Source organism: Myxocyprinus asiaticus, chromosome 35 (genome assembly GCF_019703515.2).
Source record: "Myxocyprinus asiaticus isolate MX2 ecotype Aquarium Trade chromosome 35, UBuf_Myxa_2, whole genome shotgun sequence".
Classification (NCBI taxonomy): domain Eukaryota; kingdom Metazoa; phylum Chordata; class Actinopteri; order Cypriniformes; family Catostomidae; genus Myxocyprinus; species Myxocyprinus asiaticus.
In genome coordinates, this window is record NC_059378.1 from 19,506,369 (window position 1) to 19,521,316 (window position 14,948).

The following is a 14,948-nucleotide window of genomic DNA, read 5'->3' on the forward strand; positions in this document are numbered from 1 at the left end:
GAGACCCACTTTTATGCACTCTTTGTTCCAGACAGCGGCCTGGGCTGAGAAGTACTTAGTCTGGCTATTCATCAGACGAGGCTGTCTCCTCCTCCAGAGAAGTGTTTAGCTACTATCAATATTGTTGCTGTCATGGCCCCTGGGGTTATGAAGCAAAGGGGTCTGCCAGAGAGGGTCAGTGGGTTACGGGGGGTGATCGAGGCTTAGTTTAGTGATCCCTTAACAAAAGAAAATGTCCATCACCTTTGGGGTGACCCCGCCCCAACCCACCAGAAAGAGTGACTGAGTGAATGGCAACTATGACATTCTCACAGGCCTGTGTGGATGAATACGGCAAATGGGGATTTCAAACACACTCAAAACACACACACACACACACACACACACACACAGCCCTCTGTTCATAGAAATACATTCTTGAAAAACCTTTGATGTTGCTTATGCATACATAAACACTCACTCACAAACACACATGAACACAAAAATAAGAAACCTGCAGAAGTCTGCAGCTTAAAGGGATAGTTCACCCAAAAATGTAAATTCTCTCATCATTTACTCACCCCCATGCCATCCCAGATATATATGACTTTCTTTCTTCTGCTGAACACAAACAAAGATTTTAGAATAATATCTCAGCTCTGTAGGTCTATAGCAAGTGAATGGTAACCAGCATTTTAAAGCTCCACAAATGAGATACAGTCAGCATAAAAGTAATCCAGAAAACTCCAGTGGTTTAATTTATGTCCTCTGAAGCAAGCCAGTTGGTTTTGGGTGAGAATAGACCAAAATATATCTCATTTTCACTTTACATCTTGAGAGTAGTCTCCTTGGCGATCATGATATCAAACTCAATTACACTTACTATAGCGCCATCTAGCACTCTGAGTATGCATTAAGCACTAGGAAGTGTAATCGAGCTTTCATGATCATGCCTAGAGACTGCAATGGCAAGATATAAAATGAAAAATGAGTTATATTTTGATCTGTTCTCACCCAAAACCAACTGGATCGCTTCAGAAGACATTGATTTAACCACTGGAGTCTTATGGATTACTTTTATGCTGACTTGATCTCCTTTTTGGAGCTTTTGTAATTCTGGTCACCATTCATTTGCATTGTATGGACCTACAGAATTAAAGTCATACACATCTGGGATCATTTTCATTTTTGGGTGAACTTTCCCTAAGGGTTACAAGGTTAGCATGAACAATGGTCATTTGCACTGATCAGATTGTTTGAATATTTCCTTTCACCCAAGGCCAATGTACTATAATAATGTACTTTGATGTATAACTATTATTCATGGATCATGGTAATTTACACAGTACTCCAAGATTCTTCAAAAAATAAAATGGTATTACCATGGTACTGTTCATGTCCAAGAAAACATGGTACTACAGTTGAAGTCAGAAGTTTACATACACTTATGTTGAAGTCATTAAAACTCAAGGCAAGCCATTTAGGACATCTACTTTGTGCATGACATGAGTATTTTTCCAACAGTTGTTTAAAGGCAGATTGTTTCACTTTTAATTGACTATATGACAATTCCAGTGGGTCAGAAGTTTACATATACTTAGTTAACTATGCCTTTAAGCACCTTGGAAAATTCCAGAAAATGATGTCAAGCCTTTAGACAATTAGCCAATTAGCTTCTGAAAGGAGGTGTACTGAATTGGAGGTGTATCTGTGGATGTATTTTAAGGCCTATCTTCAAACTCGGTGCCTCTTTACTTGACATCATGGGAAAATCAAAATAAATCAGCCAAGACCTCAGAAAAAAAATGTGGATCTCCACAAGTCTGGTTCATCCTTGGGAGCAATTTCTAAAGGTCTGAAGGTACCATGTTCATCTGTACAAACAATAGTACGCAAGTATAAACACCATGGGACCACGCAGCCATCATACCGCTCAGGAAGGAGATGCATTCTGTCTCCTAGAACGTAGTTTGGTGCGAAAAGTGCAAATAAATCCCAGAACAACAGCAAAGGACCTTGTGAAGATGCTGGAGGAAACAAGTAGACAAGTATCTATATCCACAGTTAAACTATCGACATAACCTGAAAGGCTGCTCAGCAAGGAAGAAGCCAGTGCTCCAAAACCACCATAAAAAAGCCAGACTACAGTTTGCAAGTGCACGTGGGGAAAAGATCTTTTATGATCTTTGACGTTATGTTTGGAGGAAAAAGTGTGAGGCTTGCCAGCCGAAGAACACCATACCAACCTTGAAGCATGGGGGTGGCAGCATCATGTTGTGGGGGTGCTTTGCTGCAGGAGGGACTTGTGCACTTCACAAAATAAATGGCATCATGAGGAAGGAAAATTATGTGGATATATTGAAGCAACATCTCAAGACATTAGCCAGGAAGTTAAAGCTCGGTCACAAATGGGTCTTCCAAATGGACAATGAACCCAAGCATACCTCCAAAGTTGTGGCAAAATGTATTGGAGTGAAAGGTCAAGGTATTGGAGTGGCCATCACAAAGCCCTGACCTCAATCTGATAGAAAATTTGTGGGCAGAACTGAAAAAGCATGTGCGAGCAAGGAGGCCTACAAACCTGACTCCACCAGTTCTGTCTGGACGAATGGGCCAAAATTCCAGCAACTTATTGTGAGAAGCTTGTGGAAGGCTACCCAAAACGCTTGACCCAAGTTAAACAATTTAAAGGCAATGCTACCAAATACTAACAAATTGTATGTAAACTTCTAACCCACTGGGAATGTGACGAAATAAATAAAAGCTGAAATAAATCATTCTGATATTTCACATTCTTAAAATAAAGTATTGATCCTAACTGACCTAAGATAGGGAATGTTTTTTACGATTAAATGTCAGGAATTGATAAAACTGAGTTTAAATGTATTTGGCTAAGGTGTATGTAAGCTTCTGACTTTAATTGTACTTACTGTTTAGTGCCCTGTAAAATACATTATAAAGGAACTACCACTGTACATAAAACATGGTATTATCACAGTAGATGTTTAAAAACAGTGTAGTACCATGGTACTAAGTCTAAACCTCAGAAGACATGGCCATGGACCGTGCACTAACCGTCTGATGCACATAGCACACAAAATTAGAAAATAATTTCTCGAAACACTCAGCTCAAATCTGATTTGCTAGTTTGATGGAACTTAAGCAAGTAGAAGCACACAGGACTTTTCAGTCCACCTGCAAAACAGAATCGTGTTCACAAGGTTCCACGTTAATACAGTGAGTGCTTTTGTGGGTGAAATAATCACTGGATTTGTCTAAGTTTGCCAGGTTAGTGACATCAAATAATTTGAAGATATTCAGAGTTTCAAAAAAAATGTATGAATAATGTGGACTATTTCCTGTTTTTCACTTAAAGAACATCCAACCTTTCAGATTTTTGGGTTGTAAGGTTTTTTTTTTTTTTTTTTTTACAGCATGACAACCCACTGAATTTTGTTCATACACTTAAGAACACCTGTTAGAGCAAAATTAACCCAAAAGAAGCTTTTTGTGTGGAACCTATCAGCTTTCCATTAGCTGAGCCGCAGAGTGATTTGTGGTAATTGCTGCAGGAATTTTTATGTATGTAAAGAGCAGGTTAAAACTGTGTCATGGCGAAAATCGTGATTTGTTTTCCATTTGTGATCTTAACAAATTAGCCAAAAATCCATTTGAGTGCTTTTGAAGGAGATGAGGGGAAACTAGTGCCAGAATTTAGCTACACTTTCAATGGGGAACAGAGTCAAAGTGCTTTCTCTAAGCAGAAGAGTACTTTAGTAGTAGTAGTAGTAGTAACTAATATTGGCATTATATTCATGTTGTTTAGCCAGAGGGGAACTGGCCCCCACAGTGAGCCTGGTTTCTCCCAAGGTTATTTTTCTCCATTAACATCTTATGGAGTTTTGTGTTCCTTGCCACAGTCGCATTCAGCTGGCTCACAGGGGTTCTAAATACAATTATTATTTAATTTCTATACACATTTTACAATCATATTTATTCAAACTACACAATTATCACTAAGACATTATAGATAATACAGTTTCATTTTTTATTTTTCATTTTTGTTAATGCATAATTTCCTGAAAAGCTGCTTTGAAACGATGTGTGTTGTAAAAAGCGCTATACAAATAAAAATGACTTGACTAGTAGTAGTAGAAGGTGTGTGTGTGTGTGTGTGTGGGGGGGGGGGGGGGGGTCAGGTTTAAGTGGTTTACAAGGACAAACTGGTAATTACAAGGGTATTATGCTATAAATGTGGTTTATGAGGACATTTCTAGTGTCCCCATAATTTAAATCGCTTAAAAAACATAGAAGAATGTGTTTTGTGAGGGTTAGGTTTAGGGGTAGGGTTAGGAGATAGAATCTATAGTTTGTACAGAATAAAAATCATTATGTCTATGGAGAGTCCTCGTAATGATAGCTGCTCCAACGTGTGTATGTGTGTGTGTGTGTGTGTGTGTTTGGTAGGAAGTAAAGGAAATGTGTTTCTTGTTCTCCAGTCATGTTGTGTCTGTTTCAAAACTCACTTGTGCAAAAGATTGCAATGCTAGTGTGTTGTGGGTGGTTTTGTTCACATTCCTAGCCCCAAGAATGACCAGTAGTAATTGAAATGATTTCCTTTGCAAAAAACACTAATTAATTTTAAACTTTAACACTCTTTATCTTCTTGTCTCTCTCATTCTCTTTACAGCCTCACCACACCCCAATCTCGCTGGGAAGCCATGTTTGAAATTAAAGGTGTACGTCAAGCCTACAAGTGAGTATGTCTCCTTGCCTGTGCATTTTGACTGCTCTCTATCATTTTTATTTTTTTATTTATGTACCAGACCTGGTGATACTTGCAAGTCTATACCAGAAATTTCACATCCAAATCCTCATGTCCAGCTTGATTCAACCCAGCAAGTCAACCCTGGGAATACTTTGAAAAGCTGTATTAACTCTAGTGATGGTTGAAATCCTCCGCTTTGCTTAATTTATGTTCAGGAACTTCATTCCCATTGCCCTGGACCTCCACTGATGACTAAGACAGCTTGTTTTATGGGGCCAAAGGTTTTATGGGTCCGATCATTCATGATACCAGAAACAGTAGAGAGATAGTGTTGCCCCTTGGGGGCACTCGCTGTAGGAAGCTATTCATCTTACACGAGCCAGATAACAATCAAAAAACTTTGACCTGCAACTAATCAAGGCAAGCATGCCTGGATGCCAAGAGACCTGCAGAGGGTTCTCACACATGATCTGCAGACACCACTATACCCTGCAGTTAAACAGGGAGGCCTTAGTTTGTATAACCCCTTGTGATAGGTAGGCACGGCAGTTTCGAGTTACGATGTTGAAATCACTCTTGTCAGACACGTCCAGTAAATGTGCTCACTAAGCCAGGCTTTAATAAACACTTTGTCTTTGCATTTATCCCATGCAGACCTGCTCAACGTCAAGGAGCGCTTAAACCTGGGAAACTGTCTGGAGTAAAATGCAGGTCTAGCCAAAAGAGGTGGACGTGAAACGATACAGAGTGACTTTTGAATTATTAAATAAACTCATGTCATTTATTCTTTGCTTGTCAAAAGTATAAAAAAAATCAGCTAAGGATTCATTAAGGATCTGGAATCGTTAAGTGGCATTGGAATCACAATCAGAATCGTTAAATTCGAGAATCACGTTACTTTAAGTAAACTTCTGCAAAATTAGTTTTACATGCCTCTTTCTACATATCACAGCAGTTTCCTGGTTAAATAAACACTAGAGGTGCTACAACATCAATGACTTTCATTTACTTGCACATACAGTAAATAATGCAAAATGCAGATTATCAAGACCTAAACACTTTTCACTCTGTTCCTCACACAATGCTATCTAATGACATTAAAAAAATTACTATGGTGCATGACTTGAAAGACGACACATTTTAACATTTGAATTACATAACCAACTACATTAAGTTGCATATTTCACCTCACATTTGCTTTTATGACACTATCGGTTAGGTGTAAGGTTTTGGATAGGGACATTGGTTTTGTTTACTCGACAGAGCGTTAACCTTAATCTCATCTGTTTTTTTTTAATCTCATTTGCTTTTTAAAGTACGACACTATTGGTTAGGTTAGGTTCGTTTAAGGTTTATGATAATAAGGTAGGTTTTGTTGTTTTAAAACTCGATAGAGCATTAACCTTAACCTCTTCGGTTTGGAAGAACATTTAACTCACTTTTAGCGCCACACAGTGGACATTTCACCTCGGAAATGCCTCGATGCCTATAATGAACCAAGTAATTTCATTTTGCAAAATATGTTGCTACAGTCACGTTATTTTCATGAGATAAGGCTGCCTATTTCCCAGAGTCATGTTTAAGGAGTTGTGTAAATTTTGAGAAGAGGCTTCAACTCAAATGACAGCCCATTATCGTGATGTAATTGTTAGTAAACAAAAGCGGTCCGTTCCAGAGAGCAGTTTAGACAATCACATGCAAATTGAAATAACGATGCCACTCTCACTCTATCATTTATCTGTTTACAAGTACACTCAAAATGCCATCCATCTCCTCAGAGATAATGTACAGTGCCTTTCGCAATGATTTAATCTCATGAGCATTTGAGAGAATTTAAAAAAACTCACGCAAGATCAGACGCACTGTTTGGGAGTTTATAAATGTATAAAGAAACCAGCCGTTGGCCTTCAGATTTGTAGCAAGCTGTTGCAAAGGCCTGAATGTTGTTTTATTGGTGTGTGGGCCTCATGTCATCATGAAATATTTATATGTGCATATCCAGAATTGTGAATAACAAGGAGAACTATAGATACCTGTCAGTGAAAAGATTTTTATTCAGCACGACCCCACAATGCAATTGATTATTTTGTAGGGGTAGAGTCCTGATATTGTTTTAGAGAAAGGGGTTAATCTAAACCCCAGACCACATTTTAATATCTTTAGGGATCAAGTAAAGGGAACTGCTGGACTTAAAGAGAAAAATTCAGTCCAATCAAAGGCAGGCTGAGCAATAGTACAACGATGGGCCAGGGGCTACCAAAGTGAGAATAAACAAGTGAGGAGCTTTACACAAAAGCTGCATCCCATTTAGCATTCTTTCCATACTACATACTGTAGTATTCAAGTTCAGTATTAATGGGTCCTAAGTCAAAGTAAAAATAATATACCACTAGTATAATATTGTCGTTGGACATTTTTTTTTTCTCCTCTTTTTCTCTCCAATTTGGAATGCCCAATTCCCAATGCGCACTAAGTCCTCACGGTGGCGTAGTGACTCACCTCAATCCGGGTGGTGGAGGACGAATCTCAGTTGCCTCCGCGTCTGAGACCGTCAATCTTTGCATCTTATCACGTAGTTTGCTGAACGCATTACCGTGGCAACATAGTGTGTGTGGAGGCTTCACACTATCCTCTGCTGCGTCCATGCACAACTCACGACATGCTCCACCGAGAGCGAACCACATTATAGCGACCACGAGGAGGTTACCCCATGTGACTCTACCCTCCCTAGCATCCGGGCCAATTTGGTTGCTTAGGAGACCTGGCTGGAGTCATTCAGCACGCCCTGGATACAAACTCGCGACTCCAGGGGTGGTAGTTAGCATCTTTACTCACTGAGCTACCCAGGCCCCGACCACTCATTGGACTTTTGTCATTTGTGGAAAAACAAAGGAAAAATAGATTAAAAGCAAACAGCAAAAAGGCTAAATCCATATTATTTGTCAACTACCGCACCTACCCACTATGAACATAATTTGTTACTGTACATGCAGCCTGAGCTCATGAAAATTACCTGACTGTGGCTAAATATTACATGGTTCATGACACATATCGCTGCAGTTTCAAAGGTGTAAGGTCCACTGTGTGGGGCTAAATTTTAAAGGGATAGTTCACCCAAAAATGAAAATTCATGCCATCCCAGATGTGTATGTGTTACGATTCTCTGTTGTTTGCCCTGTGTTTAGCCTCTGTCATCTGTTTCCCCCTGGACTACATTTCCCATGATTCCCTGCCCTGATTGCTTCCAGCTGTTCCCTGTTGTTTTCACCTGTGTTTCATTTGCCAAATTATCCCTTGTGTATATATTGCCCTGATGTCTGTTCACCTTTGTCAGTTGTTAATGTTTCTCCCCTGTTCATGCTCCGGTTCCAGTCCTGTTTGTTTACTTTTGTTTTATTTAATGGTTTCCTGTCTTGCCCTGTTTCCGCGTTTATCCTGCCTTGTATTCTGTTTTATTGTTATTAAAGAAGCTATGTTTAGATCCTGCTCCTGTGACCACCTCCATTGCAACAGAACAACCGACCAAACGAAATGGATCTAGCTGCTACCTTTATTCAGCTGAGCCGAGCAAATTTACCCGTCCAAGAATACTCACGTCTGTTTTGCATCCTGGCCAAATACACAGAATTTTCTGATTCTACGCTGAAATCCATGTATCAGATTGGACTTATTTCCCACCAGTGGAAGGAGTTGCCGGCGACCGGAGATTACACGTGGGAGGGATATGTTGTGCTGGTATTAGAAACATTCGCTTCAGCGGATCCTCCTCAATCAATCCCGATCCCGGTTTCCGAGTCAGCCATGCCTGAATCAGCTCCATGCCATGTTCCAGTCAAGACTGAGTTGGTTCCATGTCATGTCCCAGTCAAGTTTGAGTCTGCTCGACACTATGTACCAGTCAAGTCTGAGTTGGTTCCACGCCATGTCATAACCTTGCCTTCCACGACTCCCTGCTTGAAGCCCTTCTTGGCCCTTGTCTCCAAGTTGAATTATCCACCACTGATGTCGGTGTGTAGGGTCACGAAGACCCTTCCTCACAGCTTGTCAGTACTCCTGCCTGCCACGGCCAACGAGCCACGGCCAACGAGCCAACGCCCACGCCTGCCACGGCCAACGAGCCAACACCCACACCTGCCACGGCCAACGAGCCAATGCCCATGCCTGCCACAGCCAACAAGCTAGAAGCTTCATCCCGTCCCAGAGCCTGCGTTGCCAGCCTCGCCCGTCCCAGAGCCTGCGTTGCCAACTTCAGCCTCCCGGAGGAGAAAGGCTTCTGTTCCCAAGTCTCTGCCCATGTACACAACCACGGAGGACATTTCCAAGTCTCTGTCCATGTTCACGACCATGGAGGTCATTTCCAAGTCTCTGGCCATGTACACGACCATGGAGGTTGTTTCCAAGTCTCTGCCCATGTTCATGACCACAGAGGTCATCTCCAAGTCTCTGCCCATGTTCACAACCACAGAGGTTGTTTCCAAGTCTCTGCCCATGTTCACGACCACAGAGGTTGTTTCCAAGTCCCTGCCCATGTATATGACCATGGAGGTAGTTTCCAAGTCTCTGCCCATGTTCACGATCACAGAAATCATCTCCGAGTCTCTGCCTATGTCCACGACCATGGAGGTCGTTCCTGAGTCTCTGTCTATGCCCACGACCACAGAGGTCGTTCCCAAGTCTCTGTCCATCCCCACAACCACAGAGGCCGCTCCCGAGACTCTGCTCATGTTCGCAACCACTGAGGTCATTTCCCTGTCATCTTGGACTCTTAGTCTCGAGCCTACCACGTTTCTGCCTTCCATGGCTTTGCCCCTCGAGCCTCCCAAGGCTCTGCCTTCCACGGCTTCGCCCCTCAAGCCTGCCACGGCTCAGCCTTCCATGACTCCATCCCTCGAGCCTGCCATGGCTCTGCCTTCCATGGCTTCGTCCCTTGAGTCTCCTACGGCTCTGCCTTCCATGGCTCCAGTCTTTAGACTGTGGTCATCTCCCAGGTCTCCTGACCCTGTTTCAGCCCTGTGGCCACCAACCAGGCCTCCTGATCAAGTCCCTATTCTGAGGTGGTCTTCTGGGTTTCCTGATCATCCGCCTGATCTGCTCTGGTATCCCTGGTCTCATCGCCATCCGCCTGATATGCTCTGTCTTCTGGGTCTCCTGACCATCTGCCTAATCTGCTCTCTCCTGTTTGTTTACTTTTATTTTACTTCCTGGTTTCCTGTCTTGCCCTGTTTCCACGTTTATCCTGCCTTGTATTCTGTTTTATTGTTATTAAAGAAGCTGCGTTTAGATCCTGCTCCTGTGACCTCCTTCATTGCAACAGTATGACTTTCTTTCTTCTGCTGAACACAAACAAAGTGTTTTAGAATATTTCAGCTCTGTAGGTCTATACAGTGCAAGTGAATGGTGACCAAAACTTTGAAGCTCCAAAAAGCAGTGGTTTAATCTATATCTTCTGAAGTGATATTATAGGTGTGGTTGAGAAACAGATCAATATTTAAGTCCTTTATTACTATAAATTCTTCTCCATGCCCAGTAGGGTCCGATATACATGAAGAATGCAAATCGGCAAAAACAAAAGTAGAAGAATGTGAAAGTAAAAGTGGAGATTGACAGTAAAAAAGGACTTAAATATTGATCTGTTTCTCACCTATAATATTGCTTCTGAAGACATGTATTTAACCACTGGAGTTGTATGGATTACTTTTATGCTGCCTTTATGTGCTTATGGAGCTTCAAAATGTTGGTACCTATTCATTTGCATTGTGAGGACCTACAGAGCGTCATGAAAGTCATACACATCTGGGATGGCTTGAGGGTGAGTAAATGATGAGAGAATTTTTATTTTTGGGTGAACTATCCCTTTAAATCTATACCAAACAGATAGTCGCATTTGAACAAGCTTTTAAATGTTTAAAAGGGCAAAAAGTAATTGTTTATGAACTGATAATCTGCTTTAATTTGAATTTAAATTTGTGTAAAAGGGAAGAAAAGTAATTGTTGTTGTTGCGCCTCTAGTGTTTATTTCACCAGCAAACTGCCATGATACAACGAGCCACGAAAATATATGTTTTACAAAAATGTATAGCAATGTGAGACCAGGTTAGTATGTGACCACGTTATGTTTATGACATACAGTAGTAGTTTGTCCCAATACTAATCATGTCTACTGTCTTTCTCCATACTTAAAATGATGTACTTTTCCATCACTAGTGAAGTACACAGGGTGAATTCAGGAAAATTTGGCCACTTTTTTCCCTATTAACCCTACTTATAGTGCATAGCATAAGAATGTAAATTTGGATGTAGCTGGATGTTTTGACACACTTAAATTGGAGCAGACTCACATTTTGACACAGGTGGCACACTGGAACTCTTAAGTAATCTGGAGCAGACAGGAAGGGGCAAAGGTGCAACATGCAACATTATTAATGTGTAGTAGTTTATGTCTCTCTCTCTTTCTCTCTCTCAGATGACTCTCTGTATGAATCTCCAGAGCCATTCCTGACAGATGACTCCAGTGGTGGTGGTTGTGCATTAACGCCCAGCCTGTGGCTCATGCTTCCATTTCTTCTGCTTTTGTGTTCTTCATAGCATTATAATCCACTGACCACGACCACCCAACATGCCCCACCTCATCTCATATCATGCTCCACCCCATCAGTTCTGGAGTCCAGCCAACCGGCAATGCTCTTTACCTGCTCACTGCACTGCTGATACGGATTTGTCACCACCCTATTCAGCCCTGCAGGATGTCCTCTAACCAACCATGATTCTTAATAACAATATTCCCCGCCCAGCACAAATATGGGCATTCCTGCATTGGCACGCTTCCTCTACTGAAAAAGACAGAGCATGTGAAGTGGCCAGCAATTTTTAAAGTGTTCTACTTTCTTCAGACATCCCACCTTCATCCATCTGTCAAGAGTCAGATTCAATCGACTGCTATGTGAATCCCACCATTTCTCTGTGTTTACCACCTACCTGAGCCTTCTCTGACATTTGAGCTCCATTTTTCCTGAGTGTTTCTGCTTATGTTCATGTGTGTTTGTGCCCGTCTGTGCGTGGGTGTGCGTATATGCTTATGTTCGCATATAAACTGATGTACAGAGCAGTTACAGTCCCTTACAAAATTACTGGAAAAGAATGCGTTCCATTACTCATTGAGAGAAGGAGACAGATATATCTGTGAATCTGCCAAAGACACTACTTAAACTTTTTTTTAATAAAATTGGCTTTGGTAAGAGATCACATGTAATCATTGAACATTACTGGCTTTTGGAATCAAGGGAGGGAAGGTAATGTGACAGACAACAGTGTAGATTTTTCTATTATGATCTTTTTGTCAAGAATGTTGAGTAGATAAAAAAAAAAAAAAAATAGATTAAAATGGCCTTTTTTCACTGGTGCTCAATCCGAAATAAGTTTGTCTGTATCAAAGTTACAGTGCCAAGTGGAAGAGGGATGTCTGTGTCAATCAAGTGTTTATGTTTTTCAGGTCGGCTTTCTAATTTTCGTCCCAGCCTGTCTCGCTCTCTTGTTCTCTTTGTTTCTCTCTCTCTCTCTCTCTCTCTCTCTCTCTCTCTCTGTCATTTCTGAATGTGGTCTTTTTCTATGTGCTGACCCGTCACGCATAGATCTCCCACACTTGCACTTACTCCCTTTATCTGTGCTGAGGAGGGTCGCTGAACCAGAGGCCTCAGGACCCTGAGCGCCTGGTCACTGTGACATCACAGGCTTTGGCGTAAGGATTGGTGGACTGAGGCCTTGCACTGCAAATAGAACGCTGCATAACAATAAAACAAAGACCAAGACGCCAATGGAGGGATTAAAAATCCACATAGCACTTCTGCTTTTGTGACAATTTCATGAAAAAAAGAAACAATTAAAAGAGAGGAGAGACTATAAAGGTGTGGGAATATTTGTGCGTTGGAATCGTTTTGTGACTGTGAAAAAAATATATGTCACGAACATTTCAAGGCAAGCCGGCATGGATCGTCTACGAGAATGGAAACAGAATGACTTTTTTAAAAATATTTGTTGGAACTTTTATATTTTACTTATTCCCATGTTATTTTTAACTTTACTTTTCAAAAGAGCAGCAGAAATTATTCATATGTGATATGAAATTATAATGTAGAACCTTGAAATATTAGAGCAACGATGGTACCAGTTCTGCAGTTAAATGAGTCTAGACGAGTCAGATGTTGCTGTTGTTGTTGTTGTTGTTTCCTGCTTGTATCACAGTGCATTCTGGTACATGTAGTCCTGATTTTTTTTATTTTTTTTTTTTCTCTCCAAGTGTTACTATGAGATTATTTTTATTTGTTAATCATGTGAAAAAAAAAAAAAAACATATTTTCAGTTCCTATAAAATGTTCAGATGCTTTTGCAAAGGACAGGTACGAGGAAAAAAGAAAAAAAAAAATAATAAAGCTTTTTGTTTAAAGTACAATCTTTTCATTACAGGGAAGTGTGGGATTATTAGGAAACACACATAAAAAAAATAAAAAATAAATTAAGGCCTTAAAGGAATAGTTCACCCAAAAATGAAAATTCTATCATCATTCTTGCATCTTCCCAAACCCATATGACTTTCTTTCGTCTGTGGAACACAAAAGGAAAAATTCTGAAGACTGTGCTGGTCATTCTTTTTCGTGCAGTTACAATCAGTGTTGGGTGTAATGCATTACTAAGTAATTAATTACTGTAATTAAATTACTTTTTCATTGAAAAAGTAAAGTAAGGGATTACTATACATTTTTCAGTAATTTAATTAGTTCTGATGTAATTGTGTTAAATACTGTATACTATAGACTATAGAACAATTCTATATAAAACAATAGTGAATTTAAAATAGAAATTTAACGTCTAATGTTACAATTGATGTTTTCTAATTTAATGCTGCCCCTTAAATTCTTTGGCCAGTTCATTCATAATTTATTTGATTTTATATGATTTATTTGAAAGAATTAAAAGTACAATTTCATGTCTATCCTTATATTTTTCATCTGGTCGAGTTTGATAAGGGTTTTAGAAAGTAATTATTAATGCAATTAGTACAGTAATCTGATTACATTGTAGAAGATGTAATTAGTAATTAATTCCTTTTTTAGAGTAACTTACCCAACACTGGTTACAATGAATGGGGACTGAAGCATTTAAGTTTCCAAAAGGATGCAAAAGCACAATAAAAGTATCATAAAAGTTGTCCATATGACTTGTGAAGTCTTCTGAAGCCATACGATAGGTTTGTGTGAGAAACAGGCAAACATTTAATTTGTTTGTTGATGATTCATCTTGACCGGATCATTGAGTCGAGTGAACCTCAAGAACCGGATTAGTCTGATGTGTGTATGTATTATTCAAACTGATTTGGTGAACTGGTCCAGCCGATTAATTGAAGAAAAAAAAAAAAAACAATTTGTTCACAAATTATATTCAGTGAATAACAACTTAATAGTGATTGTTCGTTCCGAACGAGCTTTTGAACGGGAACAATAGATTCCCTCGGCACTATTCACACCGGGACAATCCAAAGTTTTTTTACAGAGAGTGGTCTTTTTTTAATTTTCCTTTGGACTGTGATGAAAACTGACTGACCAATGAGTTAAGAGCTTTTTGTAATTTTTCCAGAATCGCTGCAGCTATCAATCCAGTGCGTTGGTGGTGCTAATAAACACCTGCATTGAACGTGCAGCTGGTACACTTTTATTGCAAGGATAATATAACAATGTATTTTTAATATACATTATTCCACATGAATTTATATCACTTTACATTGTGTTATATTATCCAGGCATTATAAAAAGAGAATTTGGGGTTTTTAAATATACTCGTAGCAAAATACATGTGCAAATAAATATGCAACAGCACTCTTTACTCATCTTACATAAAAAACACAGATTATATACTCCTCAAAATGCATCAACAGCATGGAAAGAACATAATGAAACAGTTATGCCTTAACAACGTTCAATAAATTAGTCTCTAGCAATGACAGCTGAGCAGGACAGGAGACTGGTATAAGTGTTTGTAGATCAACAACAGTGCCCCTTACTTTACAGTGGTGAAAAAGTTTTATTTTTCATTTTATTTTTATTTTTATTTTTTACGGGTGTGAATAGATCTTCCATCGGAAGTTTGCCTTGCAAAATCATCACGGATCTGGTGTGAACAGGCCTTAAATGATGATAGAATTTTTATTTTG

At 39.8% G+C, this 14,948-nt stretch overlaps 1 protein-coding gene across 1 annotated transcript in view; it reads left to right on the forward strand.

The window, feature by feature from the left end:
- Positions 1 to 13,373, forward strand: part of LOC127426566 (ephrin-A2-like) — a 158,312-nt gene extending 144,939 nt beyond the window's left edge. Inside the window, exons 3-4 of the mRNA XM_051673459.1 lie at positions 4,670 to 4,735; positions 11,211 to 13,373. Coding sequence (XP_051529419.1) covers positions 4,670 to 4,735; positions 11,211 to 11,332 — 188 coding nt within the window. The 3' untranslated portion in view covers positions 11,333 to 13,373. The remainder of the gene's footprint in view (positions 1 to 4,669; positions 4,736 to 11,210) is intronic.
- The last annotated feature ends 1,575 nt before the right edge of the window (positions 13,374 to 14,948 follow it).